This window comes from Brachyistius frenatus, unplaced genomic scaffold (assembly GCF_029030835.1).
Source record: "Brachyistius frenatus isolate BFR_SWC_R1_liver_20210118 unplaced genomic scaffold, ASM2903083v1 Contig_41, whole genome shotgun sequence".
Lineage (NCBI taxonomy): Eukaryota > Metazoa > Chordata > Actinopteri > Embiotocidae > Brachyistius > Brachyistius frenatus.
In genome coordinates, this window is record NW_027210640.1 from 1,679,357 (window position 1) to 1,698,048 (window position 18,692).

At 41.5% G+C, this 18,692-nt stretch overlaps 1 protein-coding gene across 7 annotated transcripts in view; it reads right to left on the bottom strand.

The window, feature by feature from the left end:
- ptprsa (protein tyrosine phosphatase receptor type Sa) overlaps positions 1-18,692 on the bottom strand; it is a 229,758-nt gene that overhangs the window by 95,970 nt on the left and 115,096 nt on the right. For all 7 annotated transcript variants that reach the window (XM_069702282.1, XM_069702280.1, XM_069702279.1 and 4 more), the window contains exon 5: positions 16,444-16,585. In XM_069702282.1, coding sequence (XP_069558383.1) covers positions 16,444-16,585 — 142 coding nt within the window. The remainder of the gene's footprint in view (positions 1-16,443; positions 16,586-18,692) is intronic.

An 18,692-nucleotide genomic window follows, 5' to 3' on the forward strand; every position in this document is an offset into this window, starting at 1 on the left:
TGAAGCTGAAAACATACGCTGGGTAAATAAGATTTGGAGACTAATGAAATTAGGCAGAGAGAATATGCATGAAAGGAACAAGAGAGAGCAGAAAAGCTGGGTGAACAAACAAACCCACCAAAACGGCAGTAAACAAGAAGCCGGGACCGTGGATTCAATGGAGAGATTATGCTATCGTTATAGCTGCTCTGACCTGATACAACACCAGCAGCCTTTCTTGAATAAATGGCATGTATGCGGGTTATTTGCCTCCCCGGGAATAGACACTGATACCATCTTTTCCCCTGAAGCTTACAGGCTCTTTCGATAAAGGCAGCCATGCAAAAATAAATAGATCACTCATCGAGAGAGTGTTACTTTAGGGTTAGCCAGCCTGTCTGTGAAGGAGAGAAGGCAGCCAATGACATGGGCTGATAGTATCCTAGAATTCCCAAAGGGCTTGTCCCCTATAATGGCATAGCAATTGTATTTCTATGATGTGTGTGCTCTGTGATGACAGATCTTTGCAGGCCAAATAGAATCAATGCAGTTGCACTATTGGTCAATGACAATGTTGCTGTTTACTTTGTTGGGGGGGGGGATCCTTTGTTACTTAGACCAACGATCATCATACAACAGCACTATGAGACAGATGTTGCAGGTGCACCCGGCATTTTGGCATAACATTTTGTTTTCACTTTTTAATGACCTGATTTGAACTGTCCAATAAATATCTGACAACTCCACTGGTACTGTATGTTTGTTTTAATGGGTAAGAATGGAGCACTTACAGAGAATCTTGACATTCCCACCATCCAACCTACGGTATCTCCCTTGCTGTGCCACCTTGTTGAAGAAGTTTCAAAGTGCTACAGCAGACTTTTTGATGCATCCCATAGTTTCTGAAATCGGCCAGTGCTTCCATACTTGTTGGTTTATGGTGATGACTGGCATTTAAGCAGCTTAGCGTGGTCTTCTCCACTATTCTGATGTGCAGTATAGACATGACAAAGGCCTTGGAAAGACATGATTGAAACTGATAGTTAATCAGATCAAAAGTCATTCAAGTAAAAAGAACATGTTTTTAACAATAACAAATGTATATCTTCTCACTGGACAGGCATTCTGTGGAAACTATTCAACATCTTCCTGAGATCACACCTTCCTCAATGCATATGTTAATTGTAATGTAATAGGCTTTCAAGTCATGCAAGAGGAAGAACAGTTACTGTGATAGCAAACAGTACATGTTTACTCAATGCTAGCTTGAGCAGCATGATCTAAGCTGAGCCTCCTGGCGACTCGAGGTGACCTTATCTCACTATTCATTTTTGTCATTCTCTTTGGCCTTTTTTTTGTGTTGGTGCGAGTGTCGTCATTATCCATAATTGTCTTTAATTTCGCTTGGCCATTTAATATCATTACACAAGTGACAGGTGCAAAGCCTTTAATCAGCCTGCAGTTAGCTTAGCCACTGCCCGGCTGTTAAGCTGCCGACTCGTGCCTGCTGTTGCGTTCTGCTTTGTATCAGGCTAACTGTGGCCCTCTTAAAAGGTCCGTCCTTTAAACTCATTTAACTCCCCTGACTAATTCCATTTCCAGTCATTCACTGCTACCAAACAATCTATTTCCAAAAAAAAAAAGTTTGGGTACATTTAGTGGGCACTTTCACTATTTCCGGACCAATGAGAACATACAGTATACTGATAGATTGGTGGTCTCATTAAGGGTGTATGGTATAGCCTTGGAACTCCTATTGCTGTGCTACACCCACTATGTTACTCACAAGTATTCTCCGTCTGTTATACACTGTGGTTTCAAATGTACTTTACAGCATCATGAATAGTATCCCCGACCTATATTCAATGAGGACTTAACCTTGGCACCTGGCAGGTTCAGTGCCTTTCTCTACCCACTGACCTACACCAAGACTGAAACCTTTTATATGTTGCTAACTTGCTTTTCTAAATCAGCTATATAGTTTTACACATGACACTTAATCCCGGGGTGTTAATGCTCTACTCTACCATGCAAGCTACACTAACATATGAAGCACTAACCCTAGCAGGGTATTACCTAGCATATTGGACATTGGACATTGGATGGATGAATGAATGAATGGATTGATGGATGAATGAATGAATGAATGAATGAATGAATGAATGAATGAATGAATGAATGAATGAATGAATGAATGGATGGATGGATGGATGGATGAATGGATGGATGACTTCATTGGTCACATATAACTTGTATAAGGAGACAACAATTTTGGGAAATATATATATTTATAATACAAATGCTGTGCTATCTTAGATTATTATTGACTGATTATTATCATTATCATACTGCATATCTCATCTAATCTCATCAACATCAGAAGCTTCAAAGCTACTTTTTTTCAGCATCAGTTATGTCCTAGAATATGGGGAGCTACAGCAAAAGATAGAGGGAGAGAAGCAAATCCCAACAGGCTGGGACTGCAGCAAATGCCACGGGGTGCTCCACCATACCCCGCACCTATTACTCATATTATTATTTTCACTTACTGCAATGATTTAATTTCATCAGCAGCATAATCAGGTTAACTGATTACCCAGCGCCACAGCGTACAGACACAGGCTTTAAGCAGGCCTGTGCATTAATACCGCAGAGGGACTGCCAGGAGAGAGGCAGCGAGAGAGCAAAGGGAACGAGGAGAGAGAGCGAGAAAAAGGCAAAGATAGGTTGAGACTAGAGGTTTCTGAGAAAGAGGATAATAAACAGTGGAAATGGATGAAGAAATCCAATGGTTCGCTTTCATTCACACACGTAAAAGGAGTCTGAAAAAAAAGATGTTTAACTAATAGGCAGAGCCAACTGCTCAGACTCTACACAATGCAGTATAATTTGCTCTGAATCTACACCACAAACGGCAGTCCAGGGACAAGGGAGGAGAGTATTAACATGGAAGATGTATGATACAAACGGGTAGAAATGGAGAATATTCAAAAGTCAATTTGCTACTGTGCTTTTGTGCATTAATAGTCAATGGTCAATACAATGTAGGATTCATTTATTGGATTTAGAAGTACTTGTGCAAATGTTAGAAAAATGGTCAAGGTTCCATAGTATAGGATACCACCGATTTCCCTTTCTGCCTCATAATGGTTGAGTCTACAAGGTTCCCACACCACCGTGGATGACATATTTGAGACTAATTATTTCTCATTCCAGTCACCATGTACAGTGTGCTTGACTAATAAAAACTAAGTAAATGTTTTCTAACTCAGAGTACATTCAATACCACAAACGTCTACAAGTTGAGGAGAGGTTTTTTGGTTTCTCTTCAGCTTGTGCTGTGAAGTATAGCAGCTACAGTCTGTTTCACTCAGCAGCTTTCTTGTCTGTGGTTGACAGTTTGTAATCTGTGATGATCGTATACAGCCAAGGACATATTTTCTGACCAAACCACATGGAAGTAAAAGACAATTCTGTAACTTTCACTCTCTTCAATGTATCTTTGTGTGACATTCCTTTGAATCCTATAGGATTCCTGTTGAATTGCTTGAGCAATATACAAAGGAAGATGGGGCAACAGTGCAACAGAAAGATCCACAGACAGAGAAGAATAGCAGCACAGGGGAAATCTAATCACAGTGTCTCTGGCCCCAGCACCGATAGCCCTCTCCTGATAGCCATCTCAGCTGAATAATGGTTATTATACAGCCGGCACTCAACCTCTACCCCCCTGCTCTGTTCCCAGAAAGACGTCTGATGTCCTATTGGTATTCTCCACACCGAGCACATCGAGCCACCAAGGGCAACATTTAAATCCAAATCTGGAAAATTTCAACCCAAGAGAAACAGACTGATAGATCAGATGAGAGAAGGGAAGTCAGGCACTGAGGAAAATAGTGATAGAGAACGAGAGAAAAAGACAAACTGAAAAATTCAAAGATATTGGCTGTGAGATAGAAGTTCCCAGCATTGTTTCAGCTTTCTGACCATATGAAGACCACACAGGGTAAACCATCAATGTGCTTTTTCTTTTGTAATAGCTGTTTTCCATGCATTTACAGAGGCAAGCAGTTGACTTTAGAATTGAGGTTTAGCGTTGGTTAAATATGTACTGTACTGAGTGTAATTCACAATGAAAATGTGTATGTGGAGGGCATTATTGTACTCTATGTAGAAAGTCATAGGTTCAAATTATATAGCACCTAGGTGTCCTTTAATTGCCTCCGAGTCTTGCTAGTTTCCTCTACATCATAAGTGGTTAAATGCCTAAAATGTAAATATGTAAGAATGATGAGAAATTTGTTCTGGTACATTGATGGACTGTTCTGACAGTTGTGGCTTTCAAACATGTTCTACACCACCTCCACTTCTGAACATAGCCCATATTAGGCCATGTTCATAATGTTATCATCGTCATCATAGACGGCACATAAAAAAACGTTTCTGAAAAATGAAGCCAATTCAGAAGTGCCTTAAAGTGTAATGCCACCGATTACCACTAGGGCTGGAGGCGTTTGGAGAGTGCAGTTTTGCAAAACATCAATGCAAAAAGAAGGAAAGAAGGAGAGGATTTGAGCACAAATACCAGGAACCAAACAAAGACATGTCTGTTCATAGATAACACGAGGCAGGAACCAAGTCTTTCCCTCAGGCTGTACATTATAATAGTGTGTAACATTAGGTGACAACTTCCTGCCCATTGCAGGTAAAGTAGGCAACTATGGGTTGTGTCCATAGAACACCATATTTTTTTCAGATATCAAATCCTATAAACTCACACAGCCCTTGGCTGATACATTTTCAAAGAAACGCACACTATTGCTGCTATTTCTAATAGTGAATAAAAGTATAGTGAATAATAATGCCTTTATACATTGAATATACTTTAGCATATTAAGGTAAAAAATACTACCCTATAGTTGTTCACCAATGTCAGTACAAGTTCAAAACTTGCAGCACAAACAAATGGAAGCCAAAAATGGCATCATAAAGAATACAATGCGAGGAGTGACGTATCTTTTTTGTTCTTCTTTGATGAAGGCAGACATTGCCTTCACTTTCTCATCATTTTGTATATTAAATTACTTCCATTTAAATACATGGATGTATGTAGGCTATCCCAAATTGGGGCACAACAATTCTCTGCCAAGGTTAATTTTCCTAATTTTTTTTGTTACAATGATTATTACTGAATATACGCACATGTTTATAGCTGATTAGAGGGATTTTTGACAAGTTTCTCCATGACCGAGTTCAGCAATGTAAGCTGACACGCTGTCTTTCCTCTACCTATAATTTTAAGTGCCAGAAACTGGGGTCCCACCTTCCAAAAAAAACCGCACAATACAGGAGGTTTCCTTGATGTGCTGACCCACCGTGATAGACACAGCTGAGACATGAGAGAAGTGAGAGAAGAGTAATTGTCTCGGAAAGCTCCAACGATACCCTGCCTGCGAGGAAAAGAGGTGGAGTGAAAAAAAAAAAAAAAAAAAAAATCTGTTTACCCGTCTCAGCCAGTGGCAGTTTATCAAACACCCCCTGCCCGCGCACACACACACACACACACACACACACACACACACACACACACACACACACACACACACACACACACACACACACACACGCACGCACACACACACACACACATGCACACACACAAACAAACACACACAAACACACCTCTCTCCCTCCCTTTCTGTCTTGTCAGGGTCCTGAGGCGTCTGGGGTAAGACAGGCGAACTCCAGGGGAGACAGGAGATGAGGCCGGGGCCATTAAAGGAAGTGCCTCTCTGTAGAGAAACGTCAACCAGTCAGGTCTGGTTTAGTGGTGGGTGGCTCTGAGTGTGTGTGTGTGTGTTTCTCTGGGTGCATGTGTGCATATGTCAGAAGGTGGGTCCGTGTGTGGAGGTGCAGTGGGCGTCTTGAAACCAGACATCAGTTTACCACACAACGTGGGTGGCAGTGCTACTCAACAAGCCTTTTATGATGCAAACTTCTTCTGTTGTTTAATTGCTAAGAAAGTTGTTGGGGATGTAATTCATGCCATCTTATTCAGTTTGACTTTTATTCTCCAAAGATGTAGCCTAAAATGTCTGGCTCCGTAAATAGCAGTATTCTAATGGCATGCAGGGTTTGTTTTTTTCGACAGTTTATATAAGAAAAATAGAAGCTACACGAGAACAAAACTTAATTGATCTTATACAACTTTTTTTTTAAATAACTAGAATAGCTTGGAACCTGTCAGAAGATGGACCTAAGCAGCATAATTATATATCATACCTAATTAATGATGACACTGATGAGAAAGCAAATTGGCGGCAGCGTCTTGACAGCTTATTGGAGCACAGCATACTCCATAAATTCAGAAATAGTGTTGGAGTCATAAACAGTCTTTGCAAAATATGTTTTAAAATTGATTATTTAAACAGCCTATTTGATAACTGCAACTGCTCGTCTTTTCTGAGGTCAGTATTTCCACCTCAGCAGTGGATACTGCCTGATAGGCAGAAGAAAACGTGACTCATAAAACAATATTGTCATGTGTGAAAAATTACATGTTTTTGTTTTGTTTTTCCACAATATGGAAGGCCTGAATTGTAACCAGGCTTGTGTGTGTGAGAGAATCAAGATGTGATGCTCCTGACATGTGAAGCAAAGACCTCTAAGCTGGCCAAGCTACTCGCAGCCAGAACAACAACAACAGACTGAAAGGGGTGAGCTGCTGCAGTGTGCCTATCCTGCCAAAGCAACTAATCTAAACCGAACAAACACCAAAACCTCAAAGCAAAGACCGACAGGGAAGTGCAATGAGGCTTTGGAGGTGGATGGTCGGGGGGCCCGGGGCGTGAGGTTGCTGTCTCGGCAGACCATTAGCTCAGTGCAATAAAGCCACTAATGACAGATTTGGACGGACCTTTGGTGAGCAGAACAACAATTATGAATATGTAGTGCCTAGAAATGAGTGCCAGCTAATTGCTTAATGTCACTTTGAGACGTGGAAAAAAAACAAAAAAAACAAGTGGATGGATGTGGCATTAAGGGTCACAGAGGATGTGGGACTCCGCCAGGGTGAGAACAGTTGGAGTGTCGGATAAATAAGTCACTTAAAACATGACAAGATCGAGAGGTTGGTGGGGAGAATGCTGATAAGCTGAGTGAGGACCTCAGCTGCAATATCACCATCATTTCCTGCTCCTGCAGTGCAGCAGCATTCAGCAGAGCTACCAAAGGAAAGCCAAATGATGTTTCCCCTAATGTGTAACAACACAATGACCACAACACCCTGCTCGTGGGCAGAGGGGAAAGACAGAGGTGTTAACCTTTAAGCACCAATGTTCTTTGAACATGGACAGCTGCTATGAAATCCAGCAGGATCTGGGCTTCACTCCAGAACACAAGCTTTGTAATCATGAAGAAGTCCTGGATAGCACCGTCCAACTGGTCTCTCTCTCAGACTGCCAGTTCGCTATTTGTCTGTCTGATAAGTGCACCTTATGTCTCACGAAGAGCTGCAATGCTCTAATAATATTCCTATAATAAAGTAATGTAAGGGCTTCTTCTTCCTTTACTCAGTCTTAGTGTAGGTGTATCCACCTGTCATAGAGGAAATACTTATAATCCATCCAACTTTTACCACAAGAAGCATGGCACTTGCATGCATGCAGGACTATAAGTCTTATCAGCTATGCTGGGCCTGCCGGGTCCACCACATGACCCCTGTGTTGTTCCACTTCAGTCACCTGCGAAGGTGGATGATGGATATGATATGCATTAAGCGGATCGTCCAGGCTATATCCCCTTGCTCCTTTTTATGCATGAGCTGGGTCATTCCTAAAGTCTTCACCTCCTCTTTCTCCCAGCTCTCATTCCATGCTCAGCTGTGCAGTAAAAAGTGATCTCCTAGAGTATACTTTGCTTTGCTTTCTGCACAGTGCTATTGCATTGACATTTAAGTTTTCATTCTGATTCCAAACATTAATTTTACACTGTAAGATACATACAATTTAAATTATGACTGTCGATGTTTCAAAATCGTTTACTTGGTTATTTGTCTTGTCAAGACTAATTAAAATATGTTATGGCCAAGTACATCCCTTGTCCAGCTGCACTGGTTGTCTAGCGGCATATCAATATGAATATATGCATATATGTAAACTCGGAACAGCAGTAATTAAAGGAATGAAGGGAACTGACTTTTAAAAAAAAAATTCAGTTATGCTACAAAATCACATGGGATCAAAACACTGATGGAAATGCAATTAAATATACATAAAAGAAGATGCAGGAAATCAAACTGCTAATTTTAATCAAAGTTGAACTATATATATATTGATTTTGAGATTTTTGGATACTGGATATGGATTGCTTTGGTTTACCAAGTCAAAGCAAGAGGCACAAAATCAAGACATTGTTTAATTGTTTAGTTGAACTATATATATTGATTTTTAGATTTTTGGATATGTAGAATTAAATTGTTAATTTAATTTGGTTTACCAAGTCAAAGCAAGAGGCACAAATTCAAGACACTGCTTAATTGTTTGAATATTCTTTTGTTATTACAGGTATATTAATTTTTTTTAGCAGGGATGCACCATTACTTATACCAGTATTGTGCATCCAGTGCCATGCACTAAATACTGTAAACAGCACGATGCATCTGATACCACTTTATATCGTTTCTTTTTAAGGAACAGATTATGAAAAAAATGCCTAATAGGGAAGGAAACAAGAAATCTTCTGCCACAGCTTCAGTCGCGGGTAAAATAGTGCATACTGTTGTAAAAAACAGTGATCACTCATTTTAGTGTCCTTTCAAACTTATTCCTGCAACAACAGATCCGTTGATCTGGAGTTTCTATCCAGTAATAAACCAATCAGTCAGACACTAACCTCCCCCCCCCCCCCCCGTGCACTTACCTCTCTTCATCTCCTCCTTTTTCTTTTACTCCCCACAGTCTTATATTGTCTGTGGTCAGATGTCTAGGGTGGCCAGGGTCGCTCTACTTTAGTAGGAATTATATGAAATGGTTGGCAAAAGTTCAGGAGCCAGCAACCCCCGACAAGAGGCAAGCTCCTTCCACTTATCCCACTCCATCACCACCAGATCTGTCCTCCTTCCCTCTTTCTCCTTTCTCTTTCTTGCTACCATTTAGCTTGTGTCCTGTTTCTTCATGCCCCGATCGCACCTGATTACTGCATTAAAGGTTCAGGGGATCAAAGGATTCAGTGGCCATAAACTCTCATCTAAGTGAATTTCCTCTGGAGGGAACTTTTCTATTTAATTTTTTTTTTTTTTATGAAAGAGAAAAATGGAGCGACAAAGATAGTCTGGCAGGCAAAGAAAATGCCACTATGGAGGTTTGAAGTGGGGTAGGGGGGGGGGGAAAGGTAGGTAGAGAGAGTTCTTTCAAGAGTGGAAAAGAAAGGGCTGGAGTCACTGAAGGACAGAAAGAAAAGATTCTGAAGAAACAACAAAAAGCTTCTTAAGCCTCCAATAAGAGATGAGGGGCACGAGGGCCATGCAGGTGGTCAACATTCACCTATTGATTTGTTGTTTGTGCCAAGCCTGCCCTCTACTCTACACCAATAACAGCTATAGGATCCTGGCACAGCAAGGAGTAGCACTTCATAAACACCATTGCAGAACAAAACAAAATATTTGTTGCACATTTAATCCTCCTCAAAAAGAGATAAACAGCAACCGTCATAAAATGGACAAAACTAAAATGTTAGTTTTTAAAGTTTTGCAAAAAAAAAAAAAAAAAAAAAAAGCACATGGTTTCTTTGCAAGTTAAAAAAAAATGTCGGCAAAAACAGATTGACTGCAAGCAGGTAACCTTCGACGATGGATGTAGAGCTTAACAGCACTAAACACGGGTATTATTTACTGGTGGAAGCGGCGAGTGTTGCTCGGGAATGAGAATTGACTTGATTGTCAGGGACAAGCCGGAGATAATGCAGCTCGCAAAAACAAGAGAGAGAAAGCTGAATTTGGACATATGAGATATGTCAGGGTCGAAGCTCTGTTAAGAGTGTCATTCCCTGTTTCTTTTCACTTCCTTTCAAGCAGTAATGTAGGTGCCATTTTGTGACTTTTACTGTTTGGTCTTGGCGAGTACATAAAAACTCAAACCGTGGAAGGTGTACCAGCCAAAGTCATGGTCAACAGACACAGGGATCAATGTCTTGAACTGTCAAACACAACAAAAGTAAAGAAAGATTTGACTTCCTCTTCTTTTATATTGCAGTGTACCACATATAGTGTTGTTTTCCATAGTCTTTTCTTTTCTACTCACCTTCCTGTCACTTTTCTGGTTTTCTACATCTTCTTTCCTCCTGCCTTTCTTGAGCTCACTGTTGGTGCTGGGGCCCCGTGGAAGAGGGCAAAGGTCAATTCAGACACAGGCAGACAGGAAGAGGAAGAACAGACAGATCTGTTGCTGATACTGCCAAGTGTATTCTTCACTGTCTCATGAGCCTGCCTGCCTGCTGGCTCTCGTTTTTTTTTTTTTTTTTTTTTTCCCCTTTGTCTTTGTCTCTCTCTCCCGCAGGCATAGAAAAAGCAGACTTAAACACACCACAAACCAAACACTCTGTCACACACCCACTGTCCACCACGCATACTTGCACACGCTTCAGGAAACCAGCTCCCTCTGTCTCTCTTCTCTCTCAAGCACACCTGCTCTTGTTTCACTATGTGTTTTATTAATTTTTCATCAAGCCCGCCCGGTGTGCCCTGGACTCACCTCCTCCTGGAGAACAAACACCATAAAATAAGCATTCAAGGCTTCAACACCAACACAGATCTACAATTTGCACTACAAAGGGAAAAGACAGAGGAAAATCTGACCGCTCAAATCAGTGCAAAAAAATATACAAACAGAAAAATAAGCATCTGCAAAAAGTGAGTTTGAGGAACGATGCGTTCCTTGTTTTCTCTCTTTTTAACAATTATATATTTGTGCAAAATGTAAAAAAAAAAAAAATTTCAGGAGGTTACGAGAACCCGGGGGGTCTTAAAGTGTGAAGCCATGGGGAATATTCACAAACCTAAATGTGTGTTTGTGCTGGAGCTTGTTGGATAGATACTACAGGGAACACTGATGAAATGAATAGCAAGTAGGAGAAATTTTCTCTCTTTTTTTCTCTTATCATCTGTCTTTTTTCAGACTGTCTACAATGGAGAGGCTACAACAGAGAGGGAGCTCTGCTGGAGCCGAGGCTTTTAAAATCCCAAAAAGATTTTGAAATCGGATTGCGTCACACACAACAGATCATTAGAAGAAATGTCACTTCTTTTTTTAAACTCTGATTGCTAACTCACATTACAATCCATGAAGACAGGAACAGTTCATAACATAACCTAATGAAATGTCAGCCTAACCTTGTCCAAGTTTTTTGACAGAGCAAAAGGGATCCTAAAGCGTAAAGACATTATGTGAGAGGGAAAGAAAATGGTAGACAGAGCAAACCTAAGGTGAAGGGTTGATTGATCTCTGTCGCTCTTCTCTCTTGTTGCTGCTCACTCTAATCATTGCACCTCTGTCTGTCCACCCCACAAATTTCACACCGTCTCACATTAAAAAAAAAAAGTATCTAGAATTCCCTGAGCTTGATTGGTGCTCTGTCTGTGCACGTATCAGGACACAGAAGCCCATTAAAATTCACTACTACCTGCTCCTTTACGAGACTGGCCAATTTGCAGATAGCCTGATCAAACAATAAGGCATGCTACGCCCCACTCCTCTCTGGATAATGGTGCGTGCGCCCCTGAACTTGACCTGCACCATACCTGCCGGTAGGCAGATGGGTGAAGTTTTCAGTCTCTTTACAGGCAGCAAATTAAACGGAGCGAGCAGCTCATGCAGCGAGTAGATAAAACGTCACTTGTACAAACAACATGCTAAACAATGAAAATGGACAACTGACATGACTTGAAAAGACTTAATCCAACTATAAATGGACTGCAAGCTGGGATCAAATTCAGGTCTGTGTTACAGACCGTGTTTACCCTGACAGACACAACTTTCAAATGATTATGTTGCCTACCTGATATTTACTTGTTTTTTCCTCAACCTTAGAAAAATTACCCGAAACAAGAAGCTTTCAAAATGGAGGGAAGGGGAAGAGGAGGTTGGAGGTACAACTAAACTAAAGAGAAAAAGTCTAAAAATATATATTAACAAAATCAGTGCTGTGAATCAAAAGCAGGCTTGCAATTTGGCAGACGGAGAGGGAAAGCAAGCTGATTGATTGGAAAGGTTTGGGAGAGAGTGACGGGAGACAGAGAAGGATAAGCTTGATTGGTTCCACCTGGTTGGGAGTGGCAGAAGAAAATGAGATGGGTGTGTGTGTGTGTGTGTGTGTGTGCGTGCGCGCGCGCGTGCGTGCATAAGAGTTGTGATGCCTAATTCTACCAGCCCAGGTTTAACCTAACAAACATGGTTAGTTCCGCCCTGAGAGCAGCTCTGCCTTTCTGTGATCTGTTCCAGGGTGCTCCAAACAGGCAGGGACAGACATGTCATATTTACAACTTTTTCAGCATCAGAAAATTGAACATCATACCAAATTTCATCAATCAGTTTTTTGTTCCTTGAGATGCCTCAGGGGAAAACCCAGTTGCAACAGTAGTCACAGGGCTAAAGACTGAAAGACAAGTACACAAAGGATAACTCCCCATGATCTCATCACAACAGCATGAGCTGACAACTTTGCCTTCCTTCTAACACTCTAAAACACTTCCCTGAAAAAAAACAAAAAAAACAACAACAACAAAAAAAAAACAGGCAAATCCTGAAACCAGAAAAAAGTGTTCCCAAAGACACACACACACAAAAAACAAGGTGCAAGTTGTGTCACATCTCAAGAGTGTGCTTCACACGCTTGTCGGTCCCTCTCCAAGGACTCCCAGAGGACTGTGTGCAACAAGTCCTAGTGGAGCCAGATGGCCCCCATCTTAGGTATTCGGCTGCAGTAGTGGAGTCACAGCCAAGGAGGTGTCACAGTCAATGCTAAATGCACCCTGGCATTGCAACCAACATACATGCACACACACACACACACACACACACACACACACACACACACACACACACACACACACACACACACACACACACACACACACACACACACACACACACACACACACACACACACACAATACAGAACAGACAACAGATGAGAGAGTGGGGTTCTGTGATTGTCACAGCACAGTGTAAATAAGACCACTGGGAGGGGTTAAGGTTAGACGGCAATGTCTCTTGGTATGTATAAATATGTAATTGTCGTGTTTTAGTCTATATCCTGGTATGCGTGCATATTTTTGGAGATGTAAATGAGGGGATGTGCAGTGTGCGTTGGGTGTGGTTATCTGCCAGTACTTTGCTGGTATGTGTATATTTGCTGTGTGTGTGTGTGTGTGTGTGTGTGTGTGTGTGTGTGTGTGTGTGTGTGTGTGTGTGTGTGTGTGTGTGTGTGTGTGTGTGTGTGTGTGTGTGTGTTTGTGCATATCTTCACCAGTGCAGCAGTGCTCAGAAGCACTGAGCAATGTGTGCGGTGAACACTGTGCCGCTGTTAATATCCTTTCAAACTGCAAACAGATTGCACGTGCTGTTATGGTAAATGAGTTCTCACTATGACAGAGATAGCTATACTGTGCACTTCTGTGTGTGTGTGTGTGTGTGTGTGTGTGTGTGTGTGTGTGTGTGTGTGTGTGTGTGTGTGTGTGTGTGTGTGTGTGTGTGTGTGTGTGTGTGTGTGCTGAACAGTGACTCTCCATATCATCCATATGAGACAGACATGCACCTCTCTGTGTGAACTGACGGAGTGAATCTTTCTTCCTCGTTGAGTTCCAACACCCCCCTTTCACTAAAGTATGCATCTATGCAGGAATTACATCTGTTCAAATGTGTGTGTTTGTTTGTATTTGTTAATGCGGGTATGTGTCTGCCTCTGTGCATGCAGCTGTATTTTCTCGCAAATGTGTGCCACGGCTTTTCCGGCCAAGTCACCCATCGTGGCGACCCAATTTCTGCCTCTCTAGATCCCAGACCACATCCCCTCTGTTTACCGCGAATGTGTCTCTAGTGCCTTGTCCCATATCCCATAATCCTTTGCCCCGGTTCCAAGAACCCATGTTAGTCTATTGTCCTCCTCACCTGTTCTACATTGCCAATCATGCGCAACACCTCCCGTCGCCTCCCTTCATCTTTGGCCAACTTTTTTGTTGTTGTTGTTCTTCTGGTTCGCTCCACTCCCATCTTTTACTCTTTATATTCACCCTCATTCGTTTCCTCACCTTCTAACTTTCTCCATCTTCACATCTCTTGAAATCCCCCTCTGCTTTCATATTCTCCATTTTTCTCAGTTATCTCTTACACTCTTCTTCCTAACACTGATGGGTTATTGCAGGTGCCCCAGATGTCATTAAAGATGGAAAACAGAGAGACGGATGTGGTCTCTTCTTCTGACGCTGATGTTGCACATTTACAGCCAGCATCACCCTCCCTTCCCTCCTTCAGTGCGGGGTCTTGCCTGGGCAGGAGAGCCGCTGTCTTCCTCTGAGGAAACCTCGTCGATCTGATTCCAATAACTTTTCGTTTTCTCTCCGCTCTTGTGGACTGCCCTTGTTTTACCCTGTGCTCTTTCATACAGCTATACGCGCACGCGCGCACACACACACACACACACACACACACACACACACACACACACACACACACACACACACACACACACACACACACACACACACACACACACACACACACACACACACACACACACACACACACACACACACACACACACACACGCCTGGGCTTGTACTTTCAAAGTTGGCATGCTTGTTCCTTGTTTTCACTTTTTTTGTTTTCAAGTGTTTACTCTTTTGTTGTGAAGCACTTTCCAGACCAAATTTCCAAAGCACTGTGAAGAACTGGAAAATACAGTCCAGAATGTATTTGGACAGTTACATATTTATTTTGCTCTTTAGGCTTTGTGCATCCAGGATGATATTAAAGTGCCAAGTCTTTGATTAAATTGGCTTACATCAATATAGAATGAACTATATGGGAGATAAAGCCCTTTAAACACGTAGTTCCCAAAATGTAACTTTCATTAATTAACAGTCAAACAGTAAAGATCAGCAAAACTCAGCAAAATGTCAAATTTAAAAAAAAAAACTCAAATCTTCAAATGTCAAAAAATAGTTTAATTAAGTATAATTAATTTTCTGAATATTTAATGCAGCACTACACCTGAGGTACTCCACACACACAAAGCACCCAATCAAAAGCCTCAAGGAGGTTGTTTCTAACAATAACTAACCCAGGATGCTGGGCAAGGATTCCAGTCTCTGGTCCAACAACCCCCCCCCCCCCCATCACACACACCCTACTGCCTGTGGATCTGACAGCCAGGAAGACCTAGCTTGTGTGCTGCCAGCCAGCCAGCAATAGCTCAGCTTCATCCAGCCCAAGAAACATGGCAGATGGCAGCAGGAGAGAACAGAAGAGAGGAGAAAAGACAGTGCGCGCGTGTTTGTGTGTGTCGATGTACGAGAGGCAGACAGAGACAGGTAGAATGAGAGAGAGGAAAGTGGGACCACATGCTTGCTTTCCTATGATACTGTCCTCCATGACCTCGAAGCTGGCGCTGAACAAATGGTGTAATATCTTTGCTGAAACTAAAATAGCCCCCTTAGGAGCCACTCACTATCGTGCAAAGTTCAGCTGCTGCTGATTTCATCTACTCATTTCATACTACATTGTTTTTTTTTTTTTACAAATTTCTGTGTGTGTGTGCGTGTGTGCGTGCGTGTGTATGTGTGAATGTCTCCAGGACGACCGCTGTGCCCTGACCGTCTGTGGACGACCAATCAATAAGTAAGACTTGGTGCTAGGCTGTGATAAGCACATTGTTCACAGTTTCACAAATATAAATGTATTTTCCCGTGATGATTAACATAAACCTCTGATTTAACTGTTTACTATTCACTAAATGAAAGCTCTTGCAGATGTCAGGAAGGCTTTACCAGAGGTTCTTTGTATTTTTATAATATGACAAAATCAAATCAGGAAAATCATATTCAGCTGTAAATACAAAATCTTGTCTGAAATTGTGATAAAAGGGAGCGTAATCATGTCAGATGAAATACACAATGACTGTATAAAGCAGAAAACGGATATTTGTAACCAATCCCTGACAGCCGAGCAGAGCAGATTTTACAGCTGAGGTCAAGATGCATTTCCATTAGAGAGTCGAGCACTACCTACAGACATTCCACATAAAAAGGCTTCGGTACAGCCCAAACTCCCTGGCAAGTGCAGTGCATGAACTCCAAGGCAAGATGTCGTCATAAAAAAATTAAAAAAAAAGAATAACTGTGGAGCTCATGGATGTGATTGATATACTTTGTAGTTACTCCTCTGCAACCCTATTTCATAATGTAAGATTCACCTCGGATGATGGACAGCTTGGCATTGACGGTAATCTCGCCCTCGCTGTTCTCAGCCACACATTCGTAGATGTTCTCGTCACGTGGTGCTCGCAGAGGCTGGATTCTCAGCACAGCGCCGGCGCCCTCGTCAAACTCGATGGTCTGTGGGGTGAAACATAAGGAGTAGTCAGGTTAGACACATGTTGGAACTCTGTTGAAATACTACCAGTTTTACATGTGGAGCAGCCCAGCGTTGGTAAGATTAGAACATCAGAAAAACAGTTTCCTTGAAGACAAAAGGGCGAGCGTAGTGTCAATGTTCTCACCGACATGTAAGGTAACTAAGAAATTATCCTCAGTTCCAACAAGAGTTCTTTGGGTGAACTGTGTTTCTATTATTTAATAGCCTGAGGTCCTCATAAATGGAAAATTATAAGGAAACACATTCTCTCTGCACACATTGTGCGTGTTTTGATCTCTTGTTTTTATCTGTAATTATGCCCTTTGTTCTCTGTAAATGCTTTTGTTTTGAACCTGGTTGAAAGAGCCTTGTAAAATATAAATTGGACTACAATCAGAATGCAACATGTGCTGAGACTACTGAGTAGGAGAGAGCTATAGTTCACTCACAGAGATTACATTTAAGAAGAGCTATATAGACAATAACAGCCCTTACGTTTCAATGAACTAAAATGTGATATTAGCGGGTTGACTAATGTGACTGACAGGAGGACCGTTTTGATACAGTGGTCACAGAAACACAGAAATTTCTAATCGGATTTTTTTTTTTCCAATTATATGGTGATAGTGGAAATATTCTGACTTCTTATGCAGCGATACGGTATGATTGCACATGTAACTTATGCAACAACTATGGCTGGAGGCAGATATATTTTTTTATGAGTTCTTGTTGCTTACAAATTAAGGAACTGAGGGATCATTTCTGGTGAGTTTTTACCGAAAATCTAAAGACAAACTGAAACATTTATGCTGACATATAAAACTATAATGTCTTCTTTTGTTTGAAGTGCATGTTCTTAAACTAATAATAAAATATTTGTCCTGTATTTGGTGATATCGTCAAGAATATCTTAATCACAGAAAGACCCTGAAATATTGTGATAATATTTAAAAGTTTTTTTTTTTTTTTGTTGCTATAATTTTGGACGGCCAAAGTGTCACAGAAGACAGTTAGCCTGTCAGCCTCACAGCAAACCTCCTCTCCCTGTATCTGTCCTTCCTAAGAGAAGCTCACACCACCTCACCGAGTGAAGCCGCTGCTGAGATTTCTGAGCAAAGCATGACTTTGAGATACAAGTACAAGTCTCCGGCAGCCCTGCTGCTCCACTGCTGCACATCTCAGGGCTGAGCCGCTAATTAGGATAAAAACACTGCAGAGCATGGCATCATGATCGATATCAAAGCAGCTGTCTTGAGGGTAGAACAGGAAAAAAAAAAAAAAAAAAAAAAATCATCACTACTTCAAAACCCCTTAACAATTTTTTTATTTCATGCTAAACGGAGGAAGAGAAGAGTCCATTCTGGCGGGCTCCTTCACGCCCTTGGCTTTGTTTCCAACTTAGCATGCAGAAGAGGAAAGAGTACAAACAGAACTTGTCTTTTTATTCCGTCCTCAGTGGAGATGCTGATCTCCCCCTGTTGATGTTGTTGTAATTTTTTGCTTTTTAGCCCTCTCCCCCATGGTTGTCTTCATGCTGCAGTGTGTGTGTGTGTGTGTGTGTGTGTGTGTGTGTGTGTGTGTGTGTGTGTGTGTGTGTGTGTGTGTGTGTGTGTGTGTGTGTGTGTGTGTGTGTGTGTGTGTGTGTGTGTTTGTGTGTGTACGTATCTGTGCACTGTCACTTCCGTCATTGTTAACAAAAGCAACTTTTTAATTAAGAGACACTGAGCATCAATCAAGACTTTTAGAGATGCCATCTGGGATGCCTGCCGAGAAGTGAACAACAAACACTATGAATAACGCACAGACACATTCACACAGACAAGACAGAGCGCAGGAAGAAAAAAAAAAGAAAAAAAAGAAACAGCACTGGAAAAATGTGACAAGCAGAGGCAGTCAAGTGCAAAAAGGAAGAAGTCAGAGGAGTAGGAGGGCTCTGCATTTCATTACTGGGCAGCTGTGGCTAGAGAAGCCTGCCAATGAAAGGATTGGAAGCTGTTGTCCAGAACAATCTGTGAAAATTGTAATTAATAAAAAAAAAAGTTCATAAAAAAAAAAAAGCCCTTTTCGATTAAGGCGGTTTGGGAACCC